General features: G+C 42.1%; 1 protein-coding gene across 1 annotated transcript in view; it reads right to left on the minus strand.

Annotated features, from left to right (window-relative positions):
- LOC106543493 (uncharacterized) overlaps positions 1 to 26,806 on the minus strand; it is a 41,780-nt gene extending 14,974 nt beyond the window's left edge. The window contains 4 exon segments of the mRNA XM_087708064.1: positions 1,503 to 1,634; positions 1,636 to 3,315; positions 20,936 to 22,457; positions 26,743 to 26,806. Coding sequence (XP_087564190.1) covers positions 1,503 to 1,634; positions 1,636 to 3,315; positions 20,936 to 21,829 — 2,706 coding nt within the window. The 5' untranslated portion in view covers positions 21,830 to 22,457; positions 26,743 to 26,806.
- Between the last annotated feature and the right edge of the window lie 215 nt (positions 26,807 to 27,021).

Here is a 27,021-nt window from a genome sequence, read left to right on the forward strand (position 1 = left end):
AGCATAAAGAGAATGTGTGTCCATTTGGTGAGGAAATTTTATTTATTTATTTATTTATTTATTTATTTATTTATTTATTATTTATTTATTTATTTATTTATTTATTTATTTAATAAAAGAGACTGCCCCCCAAAAATCAAAGCTAAATTAAACTTGCAAAGAAAAGAAAATAAGCGTCGAAATTAAGCTATTGCCACACACCATCACTGCCTCCATACCTCTCATTTTTGGCCTCTGGTGAGGGTGGGTGGGGCTACATTTGGTGTACAAGACAAACCCAAATTTTCCCTCTCTTTTAGGACTGGGAGTGCATCTTATACTCCCCAAAAAATGGTATTTTCTAAACTGCCTCTAAATTTATAGAATCATAACATCAGGGGGTTGGTTGCATTGAACAGTGGCACTGTAAAGTGACTGTATCATTTCTTGTTGTATTAATACTACTTCTGTTGATGCAGCCTAGGATTGCATTGGCTTTTTTTGGCAGCTGCAGCACAATACTGTTACAAGTGGTACTTGTCAAATTATCATACTCCACAGGGATATATGGCCTGCCCTTTTGGAGTTCTGTGGGAGGCAGCCACCCACAACTTCTTAACATGGTTTACAAAATGTTAAGTCAGCAAAACAGAATAGTTTGTCCCACTTTCACGCGACAGTGACCCAGAAGCAGCCACCATTTTGACACAGAGGCAGGCATGGTAAAATGTCAGTTCATTGCACTAATCCACCACATGGACCAGGGATGAATCCTATGCACAGACCGAAAGGTTGGGGTAGGAGAGGCTAGGCCTCCAAGAGATTCCCCCAGCCCTGAGATAGTTACTGTTCTGCTTAACGATGTGTATATTTATTTAACGGTTTCATTAGGGAGAATGGGGTGAGAGTAGTTAAGCAAGGTAATCTCGCTTAACAACCATTACAACATGCAACCTTAATTCGCAGGCCCGATTCCCTCTCTAAGCAGTTTACAGAGTCAGCGTCTTGCCCCCAACAGTTTAGGTCCTCATTTTACCCACTTCGGAAGGATGCAAGGCTGAGTCAACCTTGAGCCTGGTGAGATTCAAACTGCCAAATTGCAAGTAGCTGGCAATCACCAGAAGTAGTTTGCAGTCCTGCACTCTAACCACTGCACCACCATGGCACATTACAGTTGTATCTTGAGCACTACTTCTAGAGTGGCTGGGGTATTATGGGGCTCAAAATCTGAAGGACACCAAAGTAGAAGAGGGAACTCCATATGTTGGAGTTCCATGATCAATATACAAAAAGCATTACCCAGAAAACCATTTTGAGGAAATCCACAACTTCTGCACAGAAAATATGCAGAAATTTCTGCTGATAAACAGAAATGGGTACTTAAGACTTTATTGAAACATATTTTTCTATCTACCTACAAGTCTAATCCTGATATGTATTTGACTAAAAAGCATCAGGCGAGAATTTAAAAAATACATTCAAGATCTACATTCCTAATGAGAGTTCAGAAATGAAATTCAAGCCTTTTCTAAACTCATCAACTTTTGACTCAAGTGGATTTCCTTGTGGGCAATAAGGGACGATTTATGCCTGAAGCATTGGTCACAGAGAGGACATTTGAAAAGTTTCTCCCCTGTGTGAGTCGTCTGGTGTCTTCATGAGGTGGACATTTTTAATGAAACTTTTCCCACAATCAGGATATTCAAAGGGTTTCTCTCCTGTGTGAGTCCTCTGGTGTTTCACCAGGTTGGAATTCTGACTAAAGCGTTTCCCACAAACAAGACATTCAAACGGTTTCTCTCCCGTGTGAGTCCTCTGGTGTATCAGCAGCTTGCAGTTATGACTGAAACTTTTCCCACAAACAGAACATTCAAATGGTTTCTCTCCTGAGTGAGTCCTCTGGTGTGTTACCAGGTCGGAATTCTGACTGAAACATTTCCCACAAATAGGACATTCAAAAGGTTTCTGTCCTGTGTGAGTCCTCTTGTGTATCACCAAGTTGGAATTCTGACTAAAACCTTTCCCACAAACAGGACATTCAAATGGTTTCTCTCCTGAGTGAGTCCTCTGGTGTTTTACCAGGTCAGAATTCTGAATAAAACATTTCCCACAATCAGAACATTCAAGGGGTTTCTGTCCTGTGTGAGTCCTCTGGTGTTTCACCAGGTTGGAATTCTGACTAAAGCGTTTCCCACAAACAAGACATTCAAAGGGTTTCTCTCCCGTGTGAGTCCTCTGGTGTATCAGCAGGCTGCAGTACTGACTGAAACTTTTTCCACAAATAGGACATTCAAAAGGTTTTTCTCCTGTATGAGTCCTCTGGTGTTTCACCAGGTTGGAATTCTGACTAAAGCGTTTCCCACAAACAAGACATTCAAAGGGTTTCTCTCCCGTGTGAGTCCTCTGGTGTTTCACCAAGAAGGACTTCTGACTAAAAACTTTCCCACAAACAGGACATTCAAATGGTTTTTCTCCTGAGTGAGTCCTCTGGTGTTTTACCAGGTCAGAATTCTGAATAAAACATTTCCCACAATCAGGACATTCAAAGGGTTTCTGTCCTGTGTGAGTCCTCTGGTGTATCACTAGGTGAGAATTGTGACTGAAACCTTTCCCACAATCAGGACACTCAAAGGGTTTCTCTTCAGTGTGATTCCTCTGGTGTGTTACCAGGCTAGAATTGAGACTGAAATATTTCCCACAATCACCACATTGAAAAGGTTTTTCTCCTGTATGAGTTCTCTGGTGCTTCACCAAGTAGGAATTCTGACTGAAACTTTTTGCACAATCAGAACACTCAAAGGGTTTCTCTTCTGTGTGAGTCCTCTGGTGTATCACCAGGTTGGAATTGAGACTAAAACATTTCCCACAATCAAAACATTCGAATGGTTTCTCTCCTGTGTGAGTCCTCTGGTGGTTCACCAGGCTGCCATACCAACTGAAACTTTTCCCACAAATAGGACATTCAAATGGTTTCTCTCCTGTGTGAGTCCTCTGGTGGTTCACCAGGCTGCCATACCGACTGAAACATTTCCCACAAATAGGACATTCAAATGGTTTCTCTCCTGTGTGAGTCCTCTGGTGGTTCACCAGGCTGCCATACCGACTGAAACGTTTCCCACAATCAGAACATTCAAATAACTTCTCTCCTGTGTGAGTCTTCAGATGATTCCCTACATCGGATTTTTGTCTGAAACTTTTACCATAATCTGGACACTCATAAGGTTTCTCTCCTGTGTGAATCCTTTGGTGATTCACTAGATGGGATTTTTGAATGAAACACTTCCCACAATCTGGGCACTCATGCAGTTTCTCTCCCATTTTTTGGTATATCACTAAGTCATAATTTCAATTGAAATATTTCCCACAATCGGGACATTCAGAAGGTTTGGTGTCTTGTGAGGTGAAACTTTCTGTGGTTTCTGTAGGAAATGGAAAATATTTTGATTTCTGGCTTGATTTGTTTTCCTTTTCAAAGTTTCTTCTTATTCTCAGTTTTCCAGACTGCTCTTATTGGCATCCTCTCTGCCTATAAGATTCAAGTAAAAGTGTAACTAATTATTCATAAAATGGTTGCATTAAATATCAAAAAAGGAAAAAAAGTTTTACATTATAGGTAAAAAGCAAACATGCCAGAATACTAGAATAGCCTCTTATATTAGTTATGATTCATTTGACACACTGAAGATTACCGAGATCCAAGTTCACGTAGCCATTCAATCATAAAATTCTCTTTCTGACTTGAATCAATCACCAATTCTTAGTATGGCAATTATTGAGTAGAATCTCTGCAATTAATATACTAATGACAGAGTATGAGGAATAAACAGGGTGAATTAGAAATTCAAATAAATGAGGACAGATATGATTTTGTTGCCATTATGGAAACTTGGGATGAAATCCACAAATGGAACATACAGTTACAGAGATTTAAATTATTTAACAGAAATAGACCAGTGGTGGGATTCAATTTTTTTTACTATTGATTCTGTGGGCGTGGCCTGGCTTGTTGGTAGGGGAAGGATATTGTAAAATTTCCATTCCTTCCCCACTCCTTGGTAAGGTTACTGCAAAATCCCCGTTCCCTCCTGATCAGCTGGGACCCAAGAGGGAGAGAATAGATGGGGGCAGGGCCAGTCAGACGTGGTATTTACCAGTTCTCTGAATTTCTGCTACCGGTTCTCCACAACTAGTCAGAACCTGCTAAAACCCACTTTTGAAATAGACCAAATAAAAGAGGTGGTGGAGTTGCAAGAAATAACTACATTTCTACAGAACTATAGCGCAACAATGATAAAAATTATCTTGAATTAATTTGGGTCAATATTATAGGGGGGGGGATGACATTGCCATAGGTCAATGGCACATTCGTGCGCCAGCCAACTGATTTTCAGTCCTCCGAAGGGCATGGGGAAGCCATTTTCACCCTCCCTAGACTTCAGGAAATCCTCCAGAGCCTGGGGAGGGTGAAAAACAGGCCCAATAGGCGAACCAGAAGTTCATTCCTGAACTTCCGGTTGGGCCGTTGGGCTGTTTTTCACCCTCCCCAGGCTCCGGAGGCTTTCCTGAAGCCTGGGGGGGTGTGTGTGAAAAATGGACCAATGGACCAACCGGAAGTTCAGGAACAAACTTCTGGTTGGCCTATTGGGCCTCTTTTTCGCCCTTCCCAGGTTCCAGAAGATTTCCTGAAGCCTAGGGAGGGTGAAAATGACCTACCCCAGCCCTCCGGCGGGCCAAAAATCAGCTGGCCGGGGGTGCACGTGTATGCACGGGTTTGGAGCACACACACATATGCAAATGGGTGGGCACGTGTGCACGTGCGATAGGCGCACACAAAATTTTGGCACGCCTTTAGAAAAAAGTTAGCTATCACTGGTCTATACTATAGGCCATCCAACCAAACAGAGGAAGTACATCAACTGTCAGGCCTGCAGTTATATTCCTTTTAGGATCTCTGGCCTGCCACACACTATTATTTTACTATGCTGTTTCATTAGTGTAGTAATTGGGAGGAGGAATAGTAAGGAGTGGAATTGTAGAATCTGTTGTTGTCATAATAGAACATTCCTTCCTAGAAGCCCAAGGTCATCCTTTGTCTCTGCACCTCTGCATCTGACCGGAACTAGATGGGTGGAAATGCCAGCGTGGCAGAGGAACATTGGACCATGTGATGGACTTGTGGGTGTGGGGATCATGAACTTTCAACTGGGTGGAAACCCAGGAAGCTTTTAGATTCAGGTTTCCACAGATGTACCAACACGTGTGACTTATTAAATTGGAACTTTGATGAAAGTTATGTCTTTGCTTCCGGCCCACCCACCCACTATATAAGGTCCCTTTGCCACGCGGCCTAGCTACTTAGTTTGCCGACGCCTGCTCGATCAGAACCTTTGCCTAGAACTTCTAAGCCTCACCAACAGCTGCTCATTCAAAAAAATAAGCATTGTCAGTTGAGCCCTAGCGTGACCCTCCGGTCCCCGGGCTCCCTTACCTGGCCTGGCTAAGCCACCTGGGTAACTACCAACTTTCCCCCCAGCCTCTATCTTGCTTACCTTCGCTCTTAGGACCGAATCCGGAACTGCTGGTCACAGAACACCTGCCTTGCTGTTCACCTGCTACGTCTGAAATCCCTCGGCTGCAGCCTGCAATCCATCTCATTGGCTAGCAACTGAATCTGCCTGCAATCCATCTCATCGGCTAGCAACTGAATCTGCCTGCAATCCATCTCACTGGCTAGCAACTGAATATGCCTGCAATCCATCTCATTGGCTAGCAACTGAATCTGCCTGCAATCCATCTCATTGGCTAGCAACTGAATCTGCCTGCAATCCATCTCACTGGCTAGCAACTGAATCTGCCTGCAATCCATCTCATTGGCTAGCAACTGAATCTGCCTGCAATCCATCTCATTGGCTAGCAACTGAATCTGCCTGCAATCCATCTCACTGGCTAGCAACTGAATATGCCTGCAATCCATCTCACTGGCTAGTAACTGAATCTGCCTGCAATCCATCTCACTGGCTAGCAACTGAATCTGCCTGCAATCCATCTCATTGGCTAGCAACTGAATCTGCCTGCAATCCATCTCACTGGCTAGCAACTGAATCTGCCTGCCTGTCTTGTGTCTTAAGTAAGTGTTTTTTTTTACTTTAAAAAAAGTTTACTTGGGTTTTTTTTAGGAACTTTTTTTAAAAGAAATAATAGCCATTTAAAATTTATAAAGTTTTACCTACTTTTATATTTTTAGATTTGTGGAGCTTTCTGAGATTTTATGTCTTTTTGTAGTGTTTCACACACACTATGCAAACACACAAAATCACACCAAGCTGTATGTGACATTTTGTGCTTATGATAGTTGGTTTTGTGAGTTCTCTGTGAGTTTCCTGCTTGTTGTTGCAGGGGACATTTTGTGTGCTTTTACATTGTCTGAGAGTTGCACAATGGCATTGTGTTTTTGTTAAGTGTGAAAGTTGAGCTCTTTTTCTTCCTTTTGCAGTAGCAGTCTTTACCAGCAAGGATGAAAAGGAAACAAAACTTTGGTCGGTTTCTTGGCCTGAAGACAATACTTTTATTGCTCTTATGTAAGTATTCTTACGTAATTATTCATTATTCTTATTAAGTATTAAATGCACAAAATAATTGGTATATTTTCTTCTTGTAGGTCGTAAGAACAAAGAAGTGATGTCGACTTGGCCATGCCCACCCAGCCACATGATCACCAAGCCACACCCATAAGTCATGATCATCAAGCCACACCCACAGAACCGGTAGGGAATTTTTTTCAATTTCATCACTGAAGTAAATGGTAAGTGAGCACCTGTCTACCCTAGATGAGTTCAAATCACCAGGACTGAATGTATTACACCCCAAGATTCTGAAGGAACTGGCAGACGAGATCTCAGAACCACTGAACCGTATCTTTCAGAAATCCTAGAGCACCAGGGAACTGCCAGAGGACTGGAAAAAAGCTCATGTAGTTCCCATCTTCAAAAAAGGAAAAAAAGAATGATCCAGGAAACTACAGACCTATCAGCCTGACCTCAATACCAGGGAAGATTCTGGAAAAGATAATCAAGCAACGAATCAGCGAACACCTAGAAGCAAACAAAGTAATAACCAAAAGCCAACATGGGTTTGTCAGAAACAGATCATGCCAGACTAATCTTATTGCATTCTTTGACAAAGTGACAAAATTAGTGGACCAGAGGAATACTGTCAATATACCATATTTTTTGGAGTATAAGACACACTTTTCCTCCCCTAAAAGAAGCTGAAAATTTGTGTGCGTCTTCTACCCTGAATGTGTTTTTTTCAAAGCTTCTTTCCTAATGAGGTGCTAACGGATGAAGCATCTTCCCTTTTTTTCCTGCTTTTCCCCTTGCTGCTCTGATCAATTGTGCTTTACAAGCTTTTTTTCAGCCCTAAAGAGGCACTAACATTTGAGGGAGCAGCATTGAGAAAAGCAGGCAAAGCTTGGAAGATTCCTTCACTCGTTAGCGCCTCATTTGGGCTGAAAAAAACCTTTGAATATTTTTACTGCAGCATAAACACCCCTTTGGATACCGGTACATCTAAGCGAGGCTTGGAAGAGAAGAGACGAAACAAAATGGAGTCTGTGCTTCAAAACCAATTTCTCAAGCAATGGAAAATTTTCTCCTCTCCAATGCAACAGATTCTTTTGCAAATTGTGGGTATCTTCTTTGAATTTTTTCATTTAAGTGTGGTCTTCAACTTTTCTGTGGAGCAGATAAGAATAGAAATAGTATAACATAGCAAAGAATAGAATAGAAATAGCATTGATCATGCTGGTTGATGATCTCAGAGTTTAGATAGGAAAGTGTACTCCTTTTTGGTCCAAATAGACTTCTCACTTGCCCTCAATAATGATTGTTTATAAAGATAGTAAGTGATGGGAAGAGAAGGAGCCAACGTCACAACAATACATCATGCTGACTCGACAGTCCAAGTCCGCCGATGACACTTTTGCCCCTGGACGGTCCGGTAGGACCTAAACCATCCCGAAGAGACGGTGACTAGGAAGCCAAAACCTTGCTGGTCGCAGGGACACCGCAAAGTCCCTGATCGACCCAAGGGAAGCACTTCCAACCGGCGGCAAACAGGCAGTCCTCAGGATGACAAAGTTGGAGACGGCTCCGGAAGGAAAAGAAGAATGAAAGTGTTCCATCTGGTGAGGTTTTTTTTTTTTTTTTTTTTTTTTACTTTCAGAAGATTGCCCTAATAAACCTTTTTTTAAAAAGATAAATTAGTCCTCTAAGTAAGAATAAAGCGGCGAATTTAATCCTTATTGGACTGCCTTAGAAAGTTTTTTGCTCTTGCTTGTAACGATGTTTTGTGGATTGAAGTGATTGCAATGTTTCCTGTTTCTCCCCTTGAAGTGAATGGACTGGGTTTTTTTCCTCTATTTTTTACTACCTTAATTCTTTTGGCTTAAACTAAAAAAAAATTTATTTTAACAAATTCCTCCTTCTATTGTTATAAAATTATATTAAAGATACTTAAAGAAAAAGTATAAAAAAAGGTTGAATCTGCCACTCGGAAGCCTGAGTCTGAAGTTTTTTTTTCTTGAAACAATGTATTCTTTGTTCATTCCTATTTGACCTCACTGACTTTGTAACGGAAGGGTTTGGAACTTGTTTATAAAACCTGATAAAGACTCAAGGGCACCAACAGTGTTTTGCAGATGCTCTTGGAAAATATTTTGGCAAGAGAAGGAAAAGGAAAGAAAAGGACAAGAACTTTGAAAACCACAAAAGAACTTGTGCTTAAGATTTAAAATAAATATAGATCTATTCTTCAAAAAAAATTGACAGCCTAGAGTGGCAGTGATTATCAGATTCCTCTTTTTCTTTACATTTCTTTTCTTTTGGAAAAATGGATCAATATTCACATGAGGAAAACTTAAAATTTCAAAATATCCTGGTTGGACTTCAAAACATTTTAGAAGGATTTGAGAGATTTGACAAGAAACAGACTATTGGGTATCACAGCAAAAGATGATGGGGTTGGAGCCCAAAAAATTAAACAGAATGAAAATACAGAAAACAAAGACAAGATAATAGATGAACTCATTAATGGAATAAATGTGAGTGAAAGCGGAAAGAAGGGAAGCTGGAAAAGTGACTTTGACAATTTGGAGCTTTATCCCAAATCCCAAGATGCAGGAGAAAAAAAAAGAGCAAAAAGGATGGAGTTAAGAATACAAATCTATCCAGAAATAAGTTTGATAACCAAAGTTTAGCTTATGTTAATAACAATTCAAGGGCAACGAAACTACATGAGAGATCTTCTAAGCTACAAAGTGCGGAGAGAAGTTCAAAACTCTGGAAAGGAGCTGAAAACAGAATTGACACCACAGCTGGCGTGAAAGATAAGACCATTTTGCTACTGGAAAGATACTGGTTGATAATGCTAGTTGATGATAAAAAGTTAGCTAATTTTTGATGATTAATAAGTAGGGATTTTAGTATTTTGTAGACTGCTTTAGATTATCATTGAATGTTTATTCATTAACATATAATTTACTATGATAGTAATAATGAAATGATAGCCTTAATTAAGATAAATAATCGGGCCATAAATTGTAAATTGGGATCTGGTGAAAAGACTTATAAATCTTAATAACAATTTTTTGTTTAGATCTTGTTATGAAGGTATAATTAATTTGGGTCAGAAAAGAGGAGACGTGATACAAATAGCAAACAATTCATTTTTTTTAACTATAATAATAAGGAAATGTTAATGGATACTTTTGGTGATTATTAAGTAGAAATGTTAACATCTCTTAAGATTGTCTTAGATTTTAAATGTTTATTTTGTTAACACGTAATTAACTACAATAATAATAATGAAATGATAACCTTAATTAGTAAAATAAACTGGATATAAATTGTAATCTGGGACTTAGGGAAAAGACCTATAAATCTTATTAATAAAATTTTTTGTTTAGAGCTGGTTATAAAGATATAATCTCTTTTGGGCCCGAGGAGAGGTGAGATAAATAGTAAATAATTTTTAGTTAACTACAATAATAACAAGGAAATGTTAATGGATAATATTTAATGATATATACAGGTGTGTTGTACTAGTAAAAGCAAATTGGACAGAAGCGTTAATTTGTGAGTTGCGGGGGGAGGAGGAGAGGGAATGTTAGATATCCTACTAACTGACTTTCTTTTAGAATATGTTATAAAGATGTAAAGTTATGGCAGACTCATTGAGATTGCGAAAGTATGCCAGTAGGTGGTTGTGTCTCCAAATATAAATGATTTTAGATAAAAACACATTTAAGCAACTGTAATCAAATGAAAATTGTGGTACAGTGATAGTAAAATTCATAAATTCTAAAATGTACAACTCAATTTGAATGAAGTATATGTACTGATTGTGGAAGAAACGCACGAAATGTATCTTTAACCAATTGACACGCTTTCTACAAGATGTAACGATAGATGGTCCTTTTTTTATGTTTGTTTTTGTTTAATAAAAACAATAAAAATTCTTTAAAAAAAAGAAGATAGTAAGTGATTGTTGATCAGTGTGGCCTCACTTGGAATACATAGTCCAGGGGATAAAAAGTGTGTGAGATGAAAACCAACAAATGTATGTGCGGAAGCTGACCAGACTAAGGATGCTAGCCAGATGAATACCTGGTAGGCAGAATTTTTCCCCCTATTTTTCTCCCCCAAAATTAAGGTGCATCTTATGTTTCAGTGCATCTTATACTCAGAAAAATATGGCAATTCACTTGGACTTCAGTAAGGCATTTGATAAAGTAGACCATAACCTACTATTAGATAAAGTAGAAAAATGTGGGCTTATGAGTGTGGGATGCAACCATCCTAAAAGTGCAGTGCTTGGCAACACCTGAATTGGTGCAACTCCCTTTTCCTACCTCTTCCTAACCATGGGACCAATAACACAAATTAACCACAAATTTGTGGACCAGGTGTACATCTGCTTTGACAGTTCAACTCTGAAATCTCATGAAATAAATGGCAAGCAAGAAGTAGGTATACAACTGAATATCCCAGAATTGTCAATTGCTATTTTTTTCCAGTTTAACCTGGTTAATTCATGGAATGGGGCACCAATAGGAAATAATGTGCTTGTTGGCTAGACATGGAAGGGAAAAAAAACAAATCCAGCAAGTACACAGAGAATAAGAAAATTAAAAGGGACCTTGGTGGTCTTCTAGTCCAATTCTCTGCTCAGGTAGGAGACCTTATAGCACTCCGGACAAATAAATGTGCTTAAAACCGCCCAGTGATGGAGCACCCATAATTTTTGGAGGGAAGCCATTCCCAAAGAATCAACCTTAAACTTCAGAGAGACGTTTTAAATCTTCCCACCAGAAGGAAAATTGCAGCGACCACTTTAACAGCGTGCAGCATTATTCCGCTTAAATTTGGGGAGGAAGGAACCTGCAGCAGCTGACATCCTTCAGCCTAGTTGTTTCTCTCCATCCACATTATGGAGGAAATCAAGCAGCCTTACTGGCTCCCGGACTCTTTTCTGACATGCTCTCAACTCACCTTCCAGCTGCCGCTTCGACCCTGGGAAGAGCACAGGATCCACTCTGCACACCACCTTCCGCCCATTGAGTGATCTGGAAGAGGAAGTTGCTGGGCTTTTCTTTGCCTCTCATCCTTTCTAGCAATTTAGTAGTTGATGGTTTTAACCCCTTAAAGCTCAACCATAGATCCCTCTACTGTAGTGAGGATTCTAGATACTGATGCTGCCTCTCTGACCGTCATCTCCCCATAAGAGGCAAAATAACACTTTTATATGACGGTACATGCATAATTTTGTATTTATTTATTTTGTCATGTTTATGTAGTGTATTTTGGAGGTGGTGACCCTTTGAGAGCTGTATGCAATGAAATTTCATTTTAATGTATGCTGATGAGTGTACATTCAAAGTGACAAAGCTATTCTAAGTCCCATCCTTACCTAAGGCGTTTGCAAGATGTTTTCACTGGTTAAATACTATCAAGTCATTTTCAACTTCTAGAAACCTACCTTTGCAACTGATCCATGTGAAACAATGAAATGTGATGCTACTTAGCTTGTGCAGATTAGCTGTGTGCTGAGCCCTAAAGGTTTATGAAGGTCTTACAGAAGTACATAAAAAGAGATGGGAGAGACCAAGTCTCCATTCTAGATAAATGGCTCCTCTTAAAAAAGTTCCAGATGGACCACCCACAACTTCTGGAGGGAAGCCATGGAAGCTGTCAGGTCATCCTTGCTCCTTCTCTGTGTTAAACTGGACATATCATGCAATTATTCATTGTATGGTTTAGCTTCCAGTTCCCTTAACACCATTGTTGCTCTTCTCAGCTCTCTTTCTAGAGTTTCAACATCTGGTTTTTCTCATGGAGATGAACACTGGATGCCTAAACTGGTGTAGTCTAACCAGTACAGTATAATGTAGACAGCACTAATACTTCTTGGAATCTTGATACTATTCCTCTGTTGATGTAGACTAGGACTGCATTGGCTTTTTTGCAGCTGCAGCACACTGGTAGCAGATTCTTAAGAGTGGTTGTCCACTAAAATTCCTAGATCCCTCGCACAGTTACTGCTGTTGAGCCAGAGTCAACGTCAAGATCCTTTTTAAAATGTTAATCTGAATGTTCATATTTTCTTTTCCCTGTATCCTACACCAAAGGAAGTTTTTTAAAATTATTTTTAACACTACTTCAATATGTGGGAACATGTGTGGGGAATGCCCGTGGAATTAAACTTACTGAACAGTTTTGCATTAAAAATGATTGGTCCAGGCACTGATTTATCCTTTCGAAGCACCTTGGGAAAATGGACCTTGCCCTCCCCTTTAAAAAAGCCCTAACTACTCGAATGTGTAGAGATGGACAAAATGACCATGGAATTAAAAGAAAGAGAAGAATCAGATTATTATAAAATATGGAATAGAAGCCAAAATAGGAAATAGAATTATTATCAAACTTAAAGTATTGACCATAATGTAAAGATAATGGAGATATGAACAATTATTATTACAAATGTTAGTACAAGTATTATTACACTGTTACAGATGTTAAAACTGGTAGGAAGGCAATGTAGAATAGAAAACTACAAAAGCTAATAATGTATGCTGCTACTGAAGGTTGTAACACTATATATATTGTTATGTTGTTTTGTTTTTTCTATATTTGTTGTTGTTTTTAAAAGGTCAAATTGCTTAATAAAACTATAAAAAAAAAATCTGACCCGCAGGGCCACCCTGGAAACAGCCCATTTTCGCTGACAGAGATCTCGGGCCACTATTGGCACCCCTGTCATGAGTGACATATAGCTGGCCACCCCCACCCCGCCACCCGAGGTCAAACACAATGTTAATGCGGCCCTCAATGAAACAGAGTTTGACACCTCTGAACTAGAGGAAGCTGGATAGAATATGAACAGAACAGGGGTGGGTTTCTCGCCCCGTTCCAACCGGTTCAGTTGGAACGGGGCCGGCGGCGTCCTCGCGCACGCGTGCAGCGCACGCATGCGTACTAGCGTCTGTGCGATGCTCCAGCTGCTCCTGGAGGATCGCGCAGGCGCTGTATGCGTCCTGCGCATGCGTGGAAGCGCAGAACTCATCAAAATCGGGTAAGGAGCGCGCGCGGGCACGCGGGTGTGTGGGCGCACGGGTGGGCCCTTCGCTGTTCCCAGAAGTTACTTACCTCCGGGTTCGCCGACCAACCGGTTCGCAGGGGCCGCCGTGAACCGGTTGAAACCCACCCCTGGAACAGAAACTCACCACGTGGCATTTTATTCCAACAATTTGAAGCTTCTCTGGGGCTCAACCAACCTGGCTCTTCTGCACACCAGTCTCTGTTCCCAAAAATGCTCTGCCAGCTTTGTTAAGTGAATCACTGCCATTGTTAAATTAGTAACACGATTGTTAAGTGAATTTGGGTTTCCCCACTGACTTTACTTTGCAGAAGGTTGCAAAAAGGAATCACATGAGTCCAAGACACTGCAAGTGCCATAAATATGAACCAGCTGCCAATTTAAATCACATGACCATGGGGATGTTGCAATGGTCATAAGTGTAAAAAAATTGGCCAAGCCCACCTGGATGCCTCTCAGATGCCAGGGTTCACGCCCTGGGAGGGAGCCCCGCCAGCCACGATCCCTCTGAGCTCAGATCTTCTGCCTTCCCTCCAGACCCTGGGAGGCTGATCTTCCCCAGTAGCTACAGGGGAACGGGAAACGGCGGTGCCGGAAAGCAGCAGGCAGCCTCACCCTGGGAGCCGGGCTGCGGGGAAGGAGCGCGGCTCGGAGGGAGGATTTTAAGGGAACCGGAGAGCCATTCGCAGAAGGAGCAACGGAGGAGGAGAAGCGGCGTCACAGCGGTTCCCACGGAGCAGAAAACCTTGCAAAGAAAGGCGGAGACTCGGAAGGGGAAGGGGCGCAACTGGGGAAACCTTCCCTCCCGTAAGGAATCCCTCCTCCCCTTCTCGCACCTGGGGTTTCCCCCCTCCTGTTCCCCTTCGCAGCCTCCTTGCCCACCTGGCACCCCTCCCCGGGAAAATATCCCCGCAGGCCTGGCTTAAGAGACGTCGGGAGACCTGGAAGAGGAGCGGCAGGGAAGCTGGATTCTCACCCCCCTTTCCTGCCTTCTCTCTAGGCGCAAAGAAAAGCTCTCTGCGTTTACCCCTTTGCTAAAGCCGCCAAGGGGAGGGGGCAATACAATACAATAGAATAGCAGAGTTGGAAGGGACCGTGGAGGTCTTCTAGTCCAACCCCCTGCCTAGGCAAGAAACCCTATACCGTTTCAGACAAATGGCTATCCAACATCTTCATAAAGACTTCCAGTGTTGGAGCATTCACAACTTCTGGAGGCAAGCTATTCCACTGATTAATTGTTCTAACTGTCAGGAAATTTCTCCTCAGTTCTAAAGTTGCTTCTCCTTCATTAGTTTCCACCCATTGCTTCTTGTTCTACCCCGGGTGCCTTGGAAAATAGTTTGACTCACTCTTCTTTGTGGCAACCCCTGAGATATTGGAACACTGCTATCATGTCCCCCTAGTCCTTCTTTCTCTTAAACTAGACATACCCAGTTCCTGCAACCGTTCTTCATATGTTTTAGTCTCCAGTCCCCTAATCATCTTTGTTGCTCTTCTCTGCACTCTTTCTAGAGTTTCCATATCTTTTCTACATTGTGGCAACCAAAACTGAATGCAGTATTCCAAGTGTGGCCTTACCAAGGCCTTATAAAGTGGTATTAACACTTCACGTGATCTTGAGCAACTGGGGCAACAGGGGACCATTCCAACCAGGGACTGCCAAGAACCATCCTCCTCCACTGGAGGGCCAAAAGGCCAAATCCAAGGACTGAGATTGGAAAAAAAATAGTTGCATGTGCTAATCTTCACCTCTAAATGCAAATTAGGAACTCATCGCTATTGAAGATGGGCGAGGGAGTCCTGTAGATGTGTTTGGACTACGACACCCACCATCCTTCACCCTGGCATTAGATGTAGCAATTTGCTAAATACAAATGCAACATCTCACCTTATACAGTGTGTCAAGAGGAGTCTGGTGGCATCACTTTTGACTAACAAATTGCATTAAAATGCATAATTCACCCTGACACTGCAAAAGGGCTATTCAATGCACTCCGATTGTTGGCTCCCATGGACTCGCTCTCCTCCCCACCCCCCCAAATATGGAAAATCTACTCATTCGGAGTAGATGATCCATTTCCTGACTTTCTTCTCCTGTTCTAAAATGAAGGGGAGTGAGAGTGATAGGAAGGAAGAAAAACAGATACAAAGTAGGAGATACAGGAATGCTTAGCCATACAGGACTCAAATGCCTATACACAAATCAGTGGTGGGTTTCAAAAAATTTTCGAACCTACTATGTGGGTGTGGCCTCCTTTGTGGGAGTGGTTTGCTGGCGATGTGACCTGGTGGGAGTGGCTTGCCGGCCATGTGTTTTCTCTCTCTCTCTCTCTCTTTTCTTTTGTCTCTCTGTCCCTTTTTCCTTTTTTTCTTTCATCTCTCTCACTTTTTCTTTCTTTTTTTCTTGTTTTCTTTCTTCCTTTCTTTCTCTTTTTCTTTCTCTCTCTGTGTGAGTGTGTGTGTGTGTGTGTGTGTGTGTGTGTGTGTGTGTGTGTGTGAGAGTGATGGGTTTCCAAAATTTTTGGAACCTCTTCTGTAGGTGTGGCCTGCTTTCTGGTGGAACCTCTTCTAACCGGTTCGGTAGATTTGACAAACTGGTTCTACCGAACTGGTGGGAACTGGTAGGAACCCACCTCTGACACAAATGCTCAAAGTTTGTGGGACAAATGGGGTGAATTTGGAAGAACTAATACATAAGGACAAGTATGATATAGTTGCAATTTCCGAAGTTTGGTAGCAGTGGTGGGATTCAAATAATTTAACAACCGGTTCTCCACCCTAATGACCATCTGGGTCGGTGGTCATGTGACTGGGTGGGCATGGCCAGCTCAAGGTCACTCAGGTCGATAGGCCCTTCGACTTAGCTGTTACAATGTAATAAGGGTTAACCGGAGAGGCAGTTTTTGTAAGCAGGTCAATAAAGATTAGGTAGAAACAACACTATAATGTTTCCTTCCTGCCTTCCTTACAGGATTAGCCCTGTAAAGTGGAAGAAAAACACAAAAGGAGATTTCTTCCAACAATTGGTTCTCTGAACTACTTAGAAAGTTACCAACCGGTTCTCCCAAATAGGTGCGAACTGGCTGAATCCCACCACTGCTTGGTAGGATGAAACTCAGGACTTGAATGTATTGATGGAAAGATACAAACTTCAAAAGAAAAGGCCCTAACAAAAGAGTCACACTATTTGTAAGAGATCACTACATTTCTCCAGAAATGTAGTTTAGGAAATTAACACTCACCTCTCTCCTAGAATGAAATATTTTAGGAAATATTAAAAAGGCAGAATATTATATTTCCCTGGATAAGAAATGGGGAAACATGTTTTTGGACAGGAAACAGACTCAATAGCCCCCACCTTTGTTAATGGGCCATTTAAAAAGCCTGGGCCACTCTATTCTACATAACAAAAGTCCCCCCCTCAGCTCCAGGGTGATGAGATTAAGACATGATAGTATTAGCCCTTTATCCAACTCACCACATGGCATCTGGGAACTCAACTTGGAACTCAAAACACAACCTAGAGAGTTGCCCCTGCATGGTCCCGATCAGAATACATTTCTTACACTGGAACAGGAAACAGAGAGGTGGGGCCAAACAGTATAAAAAAACCCAGCAAGCCCCCTTCTTTTCTTTCTCTTTTCTTCTTCACTCAATATCTGGAAGCATGTGATCCCCCCCTTTTCTGTTCAGGATCTCAAACCATGTGGTCCTGTCCACTATTAAACCATCTTTCCAAGCAGCTGCCATGTTTCCAGTGTCTTTTTCCCCACGTGGAGCTGAACCCAGAAGGACATTTCTTCCAACAGCACAAAACTGAGAATGAAAGCCTTCTTCCTAGAGGGGGGATGGGGGCAATTGTCTTTTGAGGGGGTCCCAGCTGGACCCATTTTGCCTTGCTTGCTGGTGCCCCGGTTGCCCCCTCACCACAGCGGCTTCAGTGAAGGGGTTAACCGAAGAGAGCTTTTCCATTGTGCCTAGAGAGGAGGCAGAAAGGGGGGAAAGGGGGCTGGGAGCCCAGTTTCCATGCTCTTCCGCTCCCCTTCCTAGTCTCCAGCCACTTCTGTGATCCACGGCTACGGAGATCCCCTCGCAGGGGAGTGGCGCTAAGTGGGCAAGGACACTGCAAGAAAGGGATCAGGAGGGAGGATCAGGCTAAATGGGGAGAATCCCCAGATGCAGGAAGGGATCACTCCTTGGGGTAAGGAATGATACGGCTTTTCCCCAGCTGCCCTCCTCTCCTTGGGAGTCCTTTACTTGTAAGGTTTTCTGCTCTGTGGAAACTGCTTGCCTTATATAACCATGTAATTTGGAGGGGGAAAAAATAGAAAATTACCAATAAAGGAGAATATTTGTAGCTCAGGTTTGAAATGAGGGGTCCTTGGTGCTCACCAAGCTTGCTGGTTTTCTTGCAGGTGTTTAATTACCCAAACTAGGTAACATCCACAGTGTAGTGAAAAATGGAAAGGGGAGAATACAATGGAATAACTAGAGGAAGCAGGACAGGCTCAATAGAATGTAAACGGCGGCATTTTATTCCAACAACTCAAGTCTTTTTGGAGTTCAAACAAACTGCCTCTTGGGCACACCAGTCTCTCTTCCCCAAAATGCTCTGCAGGCAGTTATTGGCGCTCCCAGGCCTGTCCCTTGACTGGAGAATTTTTTTATCTTTCAATATATGTCACAGAACTCTCTTGATCTTTGTGTAATGATGTTTGTAAACACAGCGGAAAGTTTATTTTTCAGTGTAGATTGTACAACCCGTGAAAGAACTAAAATTAAAATTGAAAACCTCCACAAATAGGGCTGGTCCCTTAAATGGGCAGAGAGAAACAGGGATACAGCAGTTGCCAGAAAGTGAATCTGGGCAGGTAAGAGAGGCAGATTCAGGTGGTGCATCTCAAAGCAAGCCCATCCGGACAGGCCAAGCCCACCTGGACGCCATTCAGATGCCACGAGCTTCCTCCTAACACTGTTCAACCCCTTGGAGGGAGCCCCTCCACGCACGATCCCTCTAAATTCAGATCTCCCTGAGTCATCTCTTCCTCCCCTCCACACACTGGGAGGCTGATTCTCCCCAGCAGCCATATTGGTGCCCAACCTTCCGGAAAACACCAGGAGGCCTCACCCTGGGAGCCGGCCTGCACCAAGATGTTGGGCTGAGAGGAAGGAGAGAGACTTGGAGGAAGGATTTTAGGGGGATTGGAGAGCCATTCGCAGAAGCACCAACCAAGGAGGCCAAGCGACTGGATCCACCATGTTTAATGCAAAGTAAATTTACTATCAAGGGCATTCCCTGTATTCTCCCACATACTAAAAGTTCCTTGTCATAGGATACAGGGAAAAGAAAGTATGAACATTCAGATCAACATTTTGCCCCCATAGGGCTCCAGTTTTAAAAAGGACCTTCACTTCGACCTGGCTCAACAACAGTAATTGTGAGAGGGGTTCCAGGACTCCTAGTGGATGGTTAACCACATAAGGAGCAGCTACTAGTGTGCTGCAGCTACAGAAAAAGCCAATGCAGTCCTAGTCTGAATCAACTGATAGTATCAAGGTCACGTGAAATGTTAATACTGCATTATACTGCGCTGGTAAGACTGCACTGAATATTGCATCCAGCTTTGCTCACTATGATACAGAAAAGATTTTGAGGTTCTATGAAGAGTGCAGAGAAGAGCAACAAAGATGATTAGGGGATTGGAGGGTAAAACGTAAGATTAACACTTGCAGGAACTGGATATGCCTAGTCCAGTGGTGGCTAACCTTTTTTGGCTCCCATGCCAAAAGCGGGGGGAACGCAGGGAGTGTGCGCATTGGCGTGCCACACCCATAATGCTATGCGCACAGGCCAGCATGCATGCATGGGTGACTAGTGCCCCCCTGCTTTTGGCGTGGTTTTTTCACCCTCTCCAAGCTCCATAGGCTTTCTAGGAGCCTGGAGAGGACAAACCCCCCCCCCCCCGAGGCTTCAGGTGCTTCCCTGAAGCCTCCGGAGAGCGAAAACTGGCCCTATGGCCAAACCGGAAGTTCGGGAGTGGTGACTTCCAGTTTGTCTTTAGGGCCATTTTTCACCCTCTGGAGCCTTCAGGGAAGCCTCCTGAAGGGTCCGGAGGGCAAAAAATGGCCCTAGGAGCAAACAGGAAGTCACCACTCCCGAACTTCCGGTTTGGCCATAGGGCCAGTTTTTAATGTTCCAGAGGCTTCCTTGAATGGCGAAAAATGGCTTCAAAAGAAGGCCGAAGTCAGCGGGCCAGTGCGGGCATGCCTGCTGGAGTGGACAGGGTCTTGCATGCCCCAACAAATGGCTCCACATGCCACCTGTGGCACGCGTGCCGTAGGTTCACCATCATGGGTCTAGTCTAACAGAAAGAAAAAATAGCGGTTACAAAATAGCAATATTTGAGGGGCCGATACAGAAAAGAGGGGGTCGACCTATTGTCCAAAGCAAGACAAGAAGTAACAGACTTATCAAAAAGGAGTCTAATCTAATATTAAGGAGAAATGTCCTGTAAGTGGAACCAATTAATCAGTGGAATGGCTTGTCTCCAGAGGTTGTGGGTGCTCCATTTGTTTGGAATGGCCTAAGGTCCACAGGGAGCCAGTGGGACTGGGAAAAAGCCCAAGAGTATTATGTGAGAAAGGCCTGGGGTGGGGGGAGGAAAAGCCTGGTGGGATCCTGTAAGAGAGGAAAAGGCCTGGGGGGAACGAAGAGTTGGGAACCAGAGCAATAGGGGTCTTAGGGGGTGGAGGAGGCCTAGGGATGCCTCTGGGAGAGGGGACCAGCCTGGGCCTGGGCTAAGCCCCCAACACTGAGGCAGTCAGTGTCCTATTTAGCAACTTACACATTCACTTAACGGCTGCATAAGGGAGAGCAGGGGATGGGGTTAGTTAATCAAAGAACGGTCACCATTGCTAAATGCATCCATAAGAGGTAGGCCTCATTATAGTTAAGTCTCGAGGATTACTTGTATGCTGGCTGGTGAATTGTGAGGATCAAAATCTGGTGGATGCCAAGACAGAAGGAAACTCCAAATGTAGGATTTCAATAATCTATATACAAAAAACATCACACAAAGGCCGTTTTGACAAATTACACAAATTCTGTAAAAGAAAACATCCAGTCACCTCTGTTGACCAACACAAAGAGTTAGTTAGCCTTTATCAAACTATTTTTTTTCCATTTTTTTCTCCGCACCTAAAATTATAATCCTGAGAGATGCTGACTAAAACGAATCAAGCCACAATTCAAATTGTCAATTTCTAACTTACACTTCCAATGGGGAATCAGAAATGACATTCAAGCCTTCTCTAAACCTGGCAGTGTTTGCCTCATATGGATTACCTTGTGTGCAATAAAAGATGATTTTCGTCTGAAGTACCGTCCACAGATTGGACATCTGAAAGGTTTTTCCCCTGTGTGTAAAACTACATGACTGATAAGACTAGACCTACTACTGAAATCTTTCCCGCAATCCGGACATTCGTATGGTTTCTCTCCTGTGTGAGTCCTTTGGTGTATCACCAGGCTGGAATTCTGACTGAAATGTTTCCCACAATCAGGACATTCAAAGGGTTTTTCTCCTGTGTGAGTCCTTTGGTGTGTCATCAGGTTGGAATTCTGACTGAAACGTTTGCCACAATCAGGACATTCAAAGGGTTTATCTCCCGTGTGAATCCTCTGGTGTGTCGCCAGGTTGGAATTCTGACTGAAACTTCTGCCACAATCAAGACATTCAAAGGGTTTCTCTCCTGTGTGAGTCCTCTGATGGTTTACCAGGTCAGAATTCTGACTGAAACTTTTCCCACAGTCAGGACATTCAAACGGTTTCTCCCCTGTGTGAGTCCTCTGGTGTTTAACCAAATTGGAATTCCAACTGAAACGTTTCCCACAATCAGAACATTCAAAGGGTTTCTCTCCTGTGTGAGTCCTTTGGTGTATCACAAGGCTTGAATTCTGACTGAAACCTTTCCCACAATCAGGACATTCAAAGGGTTTTTCTCCTGTGTGAGTCCTCTGGTGTATCACCAAGTGGGAATTTGCAATGAAACCTTTTCCACAATCAGGACAGTTATATGATTTCTTTCCTGTGTGCATCCTGTAATATACCATCAGGTTGGAATTCTGACTGAAAGTTTTCCAACAATCAGCACATTCAAAGGGTCTTCTCCTTGTGTGAGTCCTCTGATGTATCATCAGGTTGCCATGCTTGCAAAAAGCGTTTACTGCATTGGGAGTAGTTATAGGGCTTCTCTCCTGTGTGGGTCCTTGGATGAACCACAAGGGAGCCGATCTAACTAAATCTTTACTCACATTCGGATAATTTGAATGGCTTTCCCCCAGAGTGGATCCTCTTATGCATTATCTGTACTTTGCTCTGTGTGCTTTGCCCACAACAGGGACATCTATGGAGCTTTTCCACCACTGAGGTTCTCGAAGGGTTCAAAAATACGTGTGATCTTTTGTTGCATGGAGCTTTGATTCAAGCTACTGTTTTCTTCCTCACTGGGCAAGGCCTGCATTACTGTCTACCTTTTGTGGCTATCCAATTGTCTTTTTCCTCTTCACTCACATCTAGAGATTTCCCTCTTTTTCTGAATGGAAAAATTAATCTCCTTTGACCTTTATATGTAATCTGTGGTTGAGTTCTGCATACTTTATTTTTTCCAGTTTGAAATTAGTTCTTGATTTTCTCTCTTTTGTCTCCCACCAGCTGGGGAAAGAGAAGAATTATGTGCTTTCCTGAAAGCTCAATTTGCTTTCATTTTCAAAGATGCTGGTTATTCTCAGTTGTCCGGAGTACTCTTGTTGGTATCCTCTTCATCTGTAAGATTAAAATAAAAGTGTAACTTTTAAATTGTTTCTTTATAAAATGGCTGCAGAAAATGTGAAAAAGTATACATTACAAGTAAAAGTAAATATGCTTTTTAAATATATATATATATATATATATATATATATATATATATATTTATGATTTACATATAAATATATCGAATACCATCATGGCTTTTCATTCGCCTTAGAAACCAAAGGGAAAGACAAATAACATATATACTACTTACTTACACAGTGCTGGTCTTATACAATTATTTTTGACCAATATATTCATTCTAATACATACATATTTCAGTTCAGATCTACTTAGCCTATTTTTTTTTCGTGTTCCGACTCCCACCTCATATTTCCAGCCACTGTTAAAATCTATTCTGTCATAATATTCTGTTTTTAACTCTAACGTTAGCCTACCCATTTCTCCACATGTTAATATCTTCCTTATTATCTCCATTTCTGAAGGGGTATTTTCACTTTTCCATTGCTATGCATACACCATTCTTGCTGCTGATGGGAAGTATTAAGTATATTGACTCTTTGCTATCACCTTCTATTATAATACTTAATAGAAATAATTCTGGCTTGAATTTTATATGTTGTCCAATCATTTTTTCTAGCCACATCTGAATGTGTAGCCAAAATCTCCTTGCTTTTTTACAGGTCCACCACATGTGATAGTATGTGCCCGGGGATTGATTACATTTCCAACATTTTGGGAATGTGTTACTAAACATTTTAGCCAATCTTATAACTTTCAATTAGGAAAAAAAAAAGAACCAGGTCACCCCCTGAAGAGGAAAATATGTAAACACAACAACGGATAGAGTGGATGGAGGGAGGAGTAGAAGGAAAGATAGGAAGGTGAGGAGAAAGGAGAGGAATAGGAGAGAGGGAAAAGCAGAGGAAGAATTGGAGGGAATGTAAGAGTAGGAGAGAGGGGAGGAAAGGGAAGAAGAGTGGAAGGGTAGAGGGGAGGAAGGGGAAAGAGAGGAGGGAAAGGAGAGGAGGAAGGAAGGAGAGAAGAAAGAGAAGAAAGGGGGGAAGGAAGGAGGGAAGGAAGGAGGGAGGGAAGCAAGGGGGGAAGGAAGGAGGGAAGCAAGGAGAAGGAGAGAAGAAAGGAGGGAAGGAAGGAGGGAAGGAAGGAGAGAAGGAGAGTAGAAAGGAGGGAAGGAAGGAGGGAATGCAGGAGAGAAGGAAAGGGGGAAGGAAGGAGGGAAGGAAGGAGGGAAGGAGAGAAGGAGAGAAGAAAGGAGGGAGGGGGGAAGGAGGGAGGGAAGGAAGGAGGGAGGGAAGCAAGGAGGGAAGGAAGGAGGGAAGGAAGGAGAAGGAGAGAAGAAAGGAGGGAAGGAAGGAGGGAAGGAAGGAGAGAAGGAGAGTAGAAAGGAGGGAAGGAAGGAGGGAGGGGGGAAGGAGGGAGGGAAGGAAGGAGAGAAGGAGAGGAGGGAAGGAAGGAGGGAAGGAAGGAAGGAAGAAGAAGTAGGATTGTTGTAAGATAAGATGGGTTTATGGGATGGTACCCTTATCAATTTATTATCAGTCCTCACTAATAATTTATCTAATATCATCAATTGTCTATAGATACTCCATACTTTCGCATCCTTCACATAACATGATTTTATTTGCAGGGCAGTTATGACCACCACTCCAATTCCACCCGTTGTCCTTTTAATTCTAATCTGGTTTTCAATTCACCTTCTTATTTAATATATTCTTATATATAACAATTTTTCCATATTTATAAGGTTTGGGTGTATTAGTGCTTCTAGAGCGGAGCGCCAGACTAGTATTTTCATATAATTTTGTTGTTTCATTTTATTCCACACTACTAATAATGCATTTGTTATGCAATGCCTTTGAAAGTATTGATGTGAGGTGCTTCTCCCATACCAAAGAAATGCATGCCACCCTATTTGAATATCATGACCCTCCAGTAGTAATAATCTCCTATTCCTTAGAGCTATTTACTCTCTTACCCATGTAAATACAGCAGCTGGATGGTATCATTCCCAGACATGCAGACCAAACCCTCCTTCCTCTTTTGATTCTTGCAATAATTTCAGTTTAATTCTCAGTTTCTTTCCTTGCCATATAAACTTCTACACTGTTTTGTTCAGGTCTTCAAAATACTCTTACTCTAATTTTATGGGCATGTTTTGAAATAAAAGGAGTATCTTCTGCAGGATGCTCATTTTTATTGCAGCTATTCTGCCCATTAAGAAAAGTTGCAGATTCTTCCATATCTCCATGTCCGATTTAATTTGATTTGTTAGCTTTGTGTAGTTGTTTCCTTTAATTGAAATATTGGAGTAGAATCTTAATGTAGAAGATTCTTAAAGAGAATATAAAGATAAAACCAGAAAGTTTTCTTTTAGTGGATAAAGAACTTGAAAGAAAATGAAACTTTGATGTTATATGTGTTGATGGCATCAAGAATGCTATTTGCACAAAAATAGAAGAATATTTTCACTCCCACTATGAATGAATGGCTGCAAAACCTGATGGAGTTAGCAGAGATGGCTAAATTGACTGCTTTGAATAAAGAAAAGAACAGATTTGATTTGAAAATTAATCTTGTTCTTTTGGACTTTGTTCCTGAGATAGAAAAAAAAATGAAAGTTTGATTTTGGATTTTGTTGATTGGGTAAGTTATAGAAGTGGCTAGTTTATATTATCAGATAAATGTAAATAGTTGAGGTTTTATATTATTATTCTACTGCATCAAAAGAGCCAGAAGACAATGCTTTTCTTTTTCCATTCCCCTTTCCCCTACACATTCCTCTCTTCCTCCCATTTTTCATTATTTTTATTTCTTCTTTGCACTTCTGTATCGTATGTTTTGATGAATCAATAAAATATTTGTGTAAAAAACAAATTCTTAGCACTTTAATTATGAAATATATATTGTTGGGGACAGTTAATAGAATTGCAGATAGATGCATAAAGAGAAAAGTACAAATACACACACCTACAAACATGTCTATATGTGGAAAATCCATGGGTTTCCAGCCTGAAACTGTCCCAAAACCCAAAATGGTTACAGTCAAACCTTCGGTGCTTATTTTAGAGATGTGGGGGCTTTAATTGATAAAATGATGCCTAAAGACTCTGCAAGATTTGAAGCACCAGTTTTGCCATGGAAGTCCTCAGTTCCAAGTAAGGGCAGAAAACACTGTCCACAACCACTCTGGTGACATTCCTATGGAAGCAGTCCTCACGTACTGACTCAATTTGGGGCTGGCACCTGTGTCACTAAGCAGCCCGATCAGGAAGCATGATATCACATGACAGTGCCAACTTATATCTGTTCCTTTGCCATTGTTAAGTGAATCACTATGGGGTTTTAAAGGCAATTTCACCTGACTATGGTTGGCAACTTCCTGCTGGCATCCCCACTGATTTTTCTTGACAGGATCTAGCTGGGAAAGTCACAAATGGAGATCCCGAGTGTGGGATGCTAAAACCATAATAAATGCGCACCGGTTGGCAGAACCCAAATTATTGCAACTCATTTTTTTGCCCCTTCATAACCACAGAAATTGCTAACTTGTTCAGGTCACTGAGCAAGTGCTACAATGACCATTAATTTGTGGACCAGATGTATGTGTGCCTTTACAGTGTCATTGTAACTTTGAAGGCTGCGGGAAGAAATAGTAGGTGAGGATTACCTATACAGCTGAACATCCCCCCAAAGGTTCTCAAATACATTTTTTAAAAGTGCTGGTTTAAACATAGTTAAACCTGATTAATACAGGGATGAGGCACCAAAAGGAAATACCATGTTTGTTGGCTAGACATAGAAACAAAAAAGCAAAAATCCTAGAAAGATTTCTAGGGATTCCCGATATTATTGACAAAAAAACAAACAGCCAGTCCATAATAGAATGACAGGTTTGGAAGGGAACTTGGAGATTTTCTAGATCTAGACCAATTCCCTGCTCACTCAGGAGAGCCCATACCATTCCAGTTTCTTCTTAAATGGAACCAATGAAGACAGAAGCATCCCAGAAGCAAGAAGAAATCTCCTGACCGCGACCAGTGGAACGGCTTCCCTTCCCAAGTTGTGGGTGCTCCTCCTAGGAGACTTGGAAGAAGATATTGGAGAGCCATTTGGTCTAAGTTCTCATGCTTGAGCAGGAGGTTGGACTGCATGATCGCCAAGGTCACATCCAACTGCGTTTTTCTTTCTTCCAGTTGCTTCTCTGCTTCTACGCTGCGGAGGAAATCAAGCAGCCTTTCTTGCTCCCAGCCTCTCCCCCAACCTGTCCTCAACTCACCCACCAGCTGCTGCTGCTTCGACTCTTGCAGGAGCCCAGAAGCCACTCTGCTTCTCTTCCTCCCGTCAGCGATCCAGTAGATCCTGCACTTCTCTTCCCTCCCTTCTAGCAATGCAGCACTTGATGGTTTTAACTCCTTAGAGCTCAATCCCAATGTTGCCCATCTGAGCGCCATCTCCCGATAGGAGGAGGTAAAACACGCTCGTCCCATTTCTACCAAATACTTAAGATTAGGAATGTCTAGCAAGGAATTTGGTCCAAAATTTCTAGGTCCATTCC

The sequence above is a fragment of the Thamnophis sirtalis genome, unplaced genomic scaffold, assembly GCF_051295495.1.
Source record: "Thamnophis sirtalis isolate CommonGarterSnake01/CBP01778 unplaced genomic scaffold, rThaSir2_p1.2 scaffold_3, whole genome shotgun sequence".
Classification (NCBI taxonomy): Eukaryota; Metazoa; Chordata; class Lepidosauria; order Squamata; family Natricidae; genus Thamnophis; species Thamnophis sirtalis.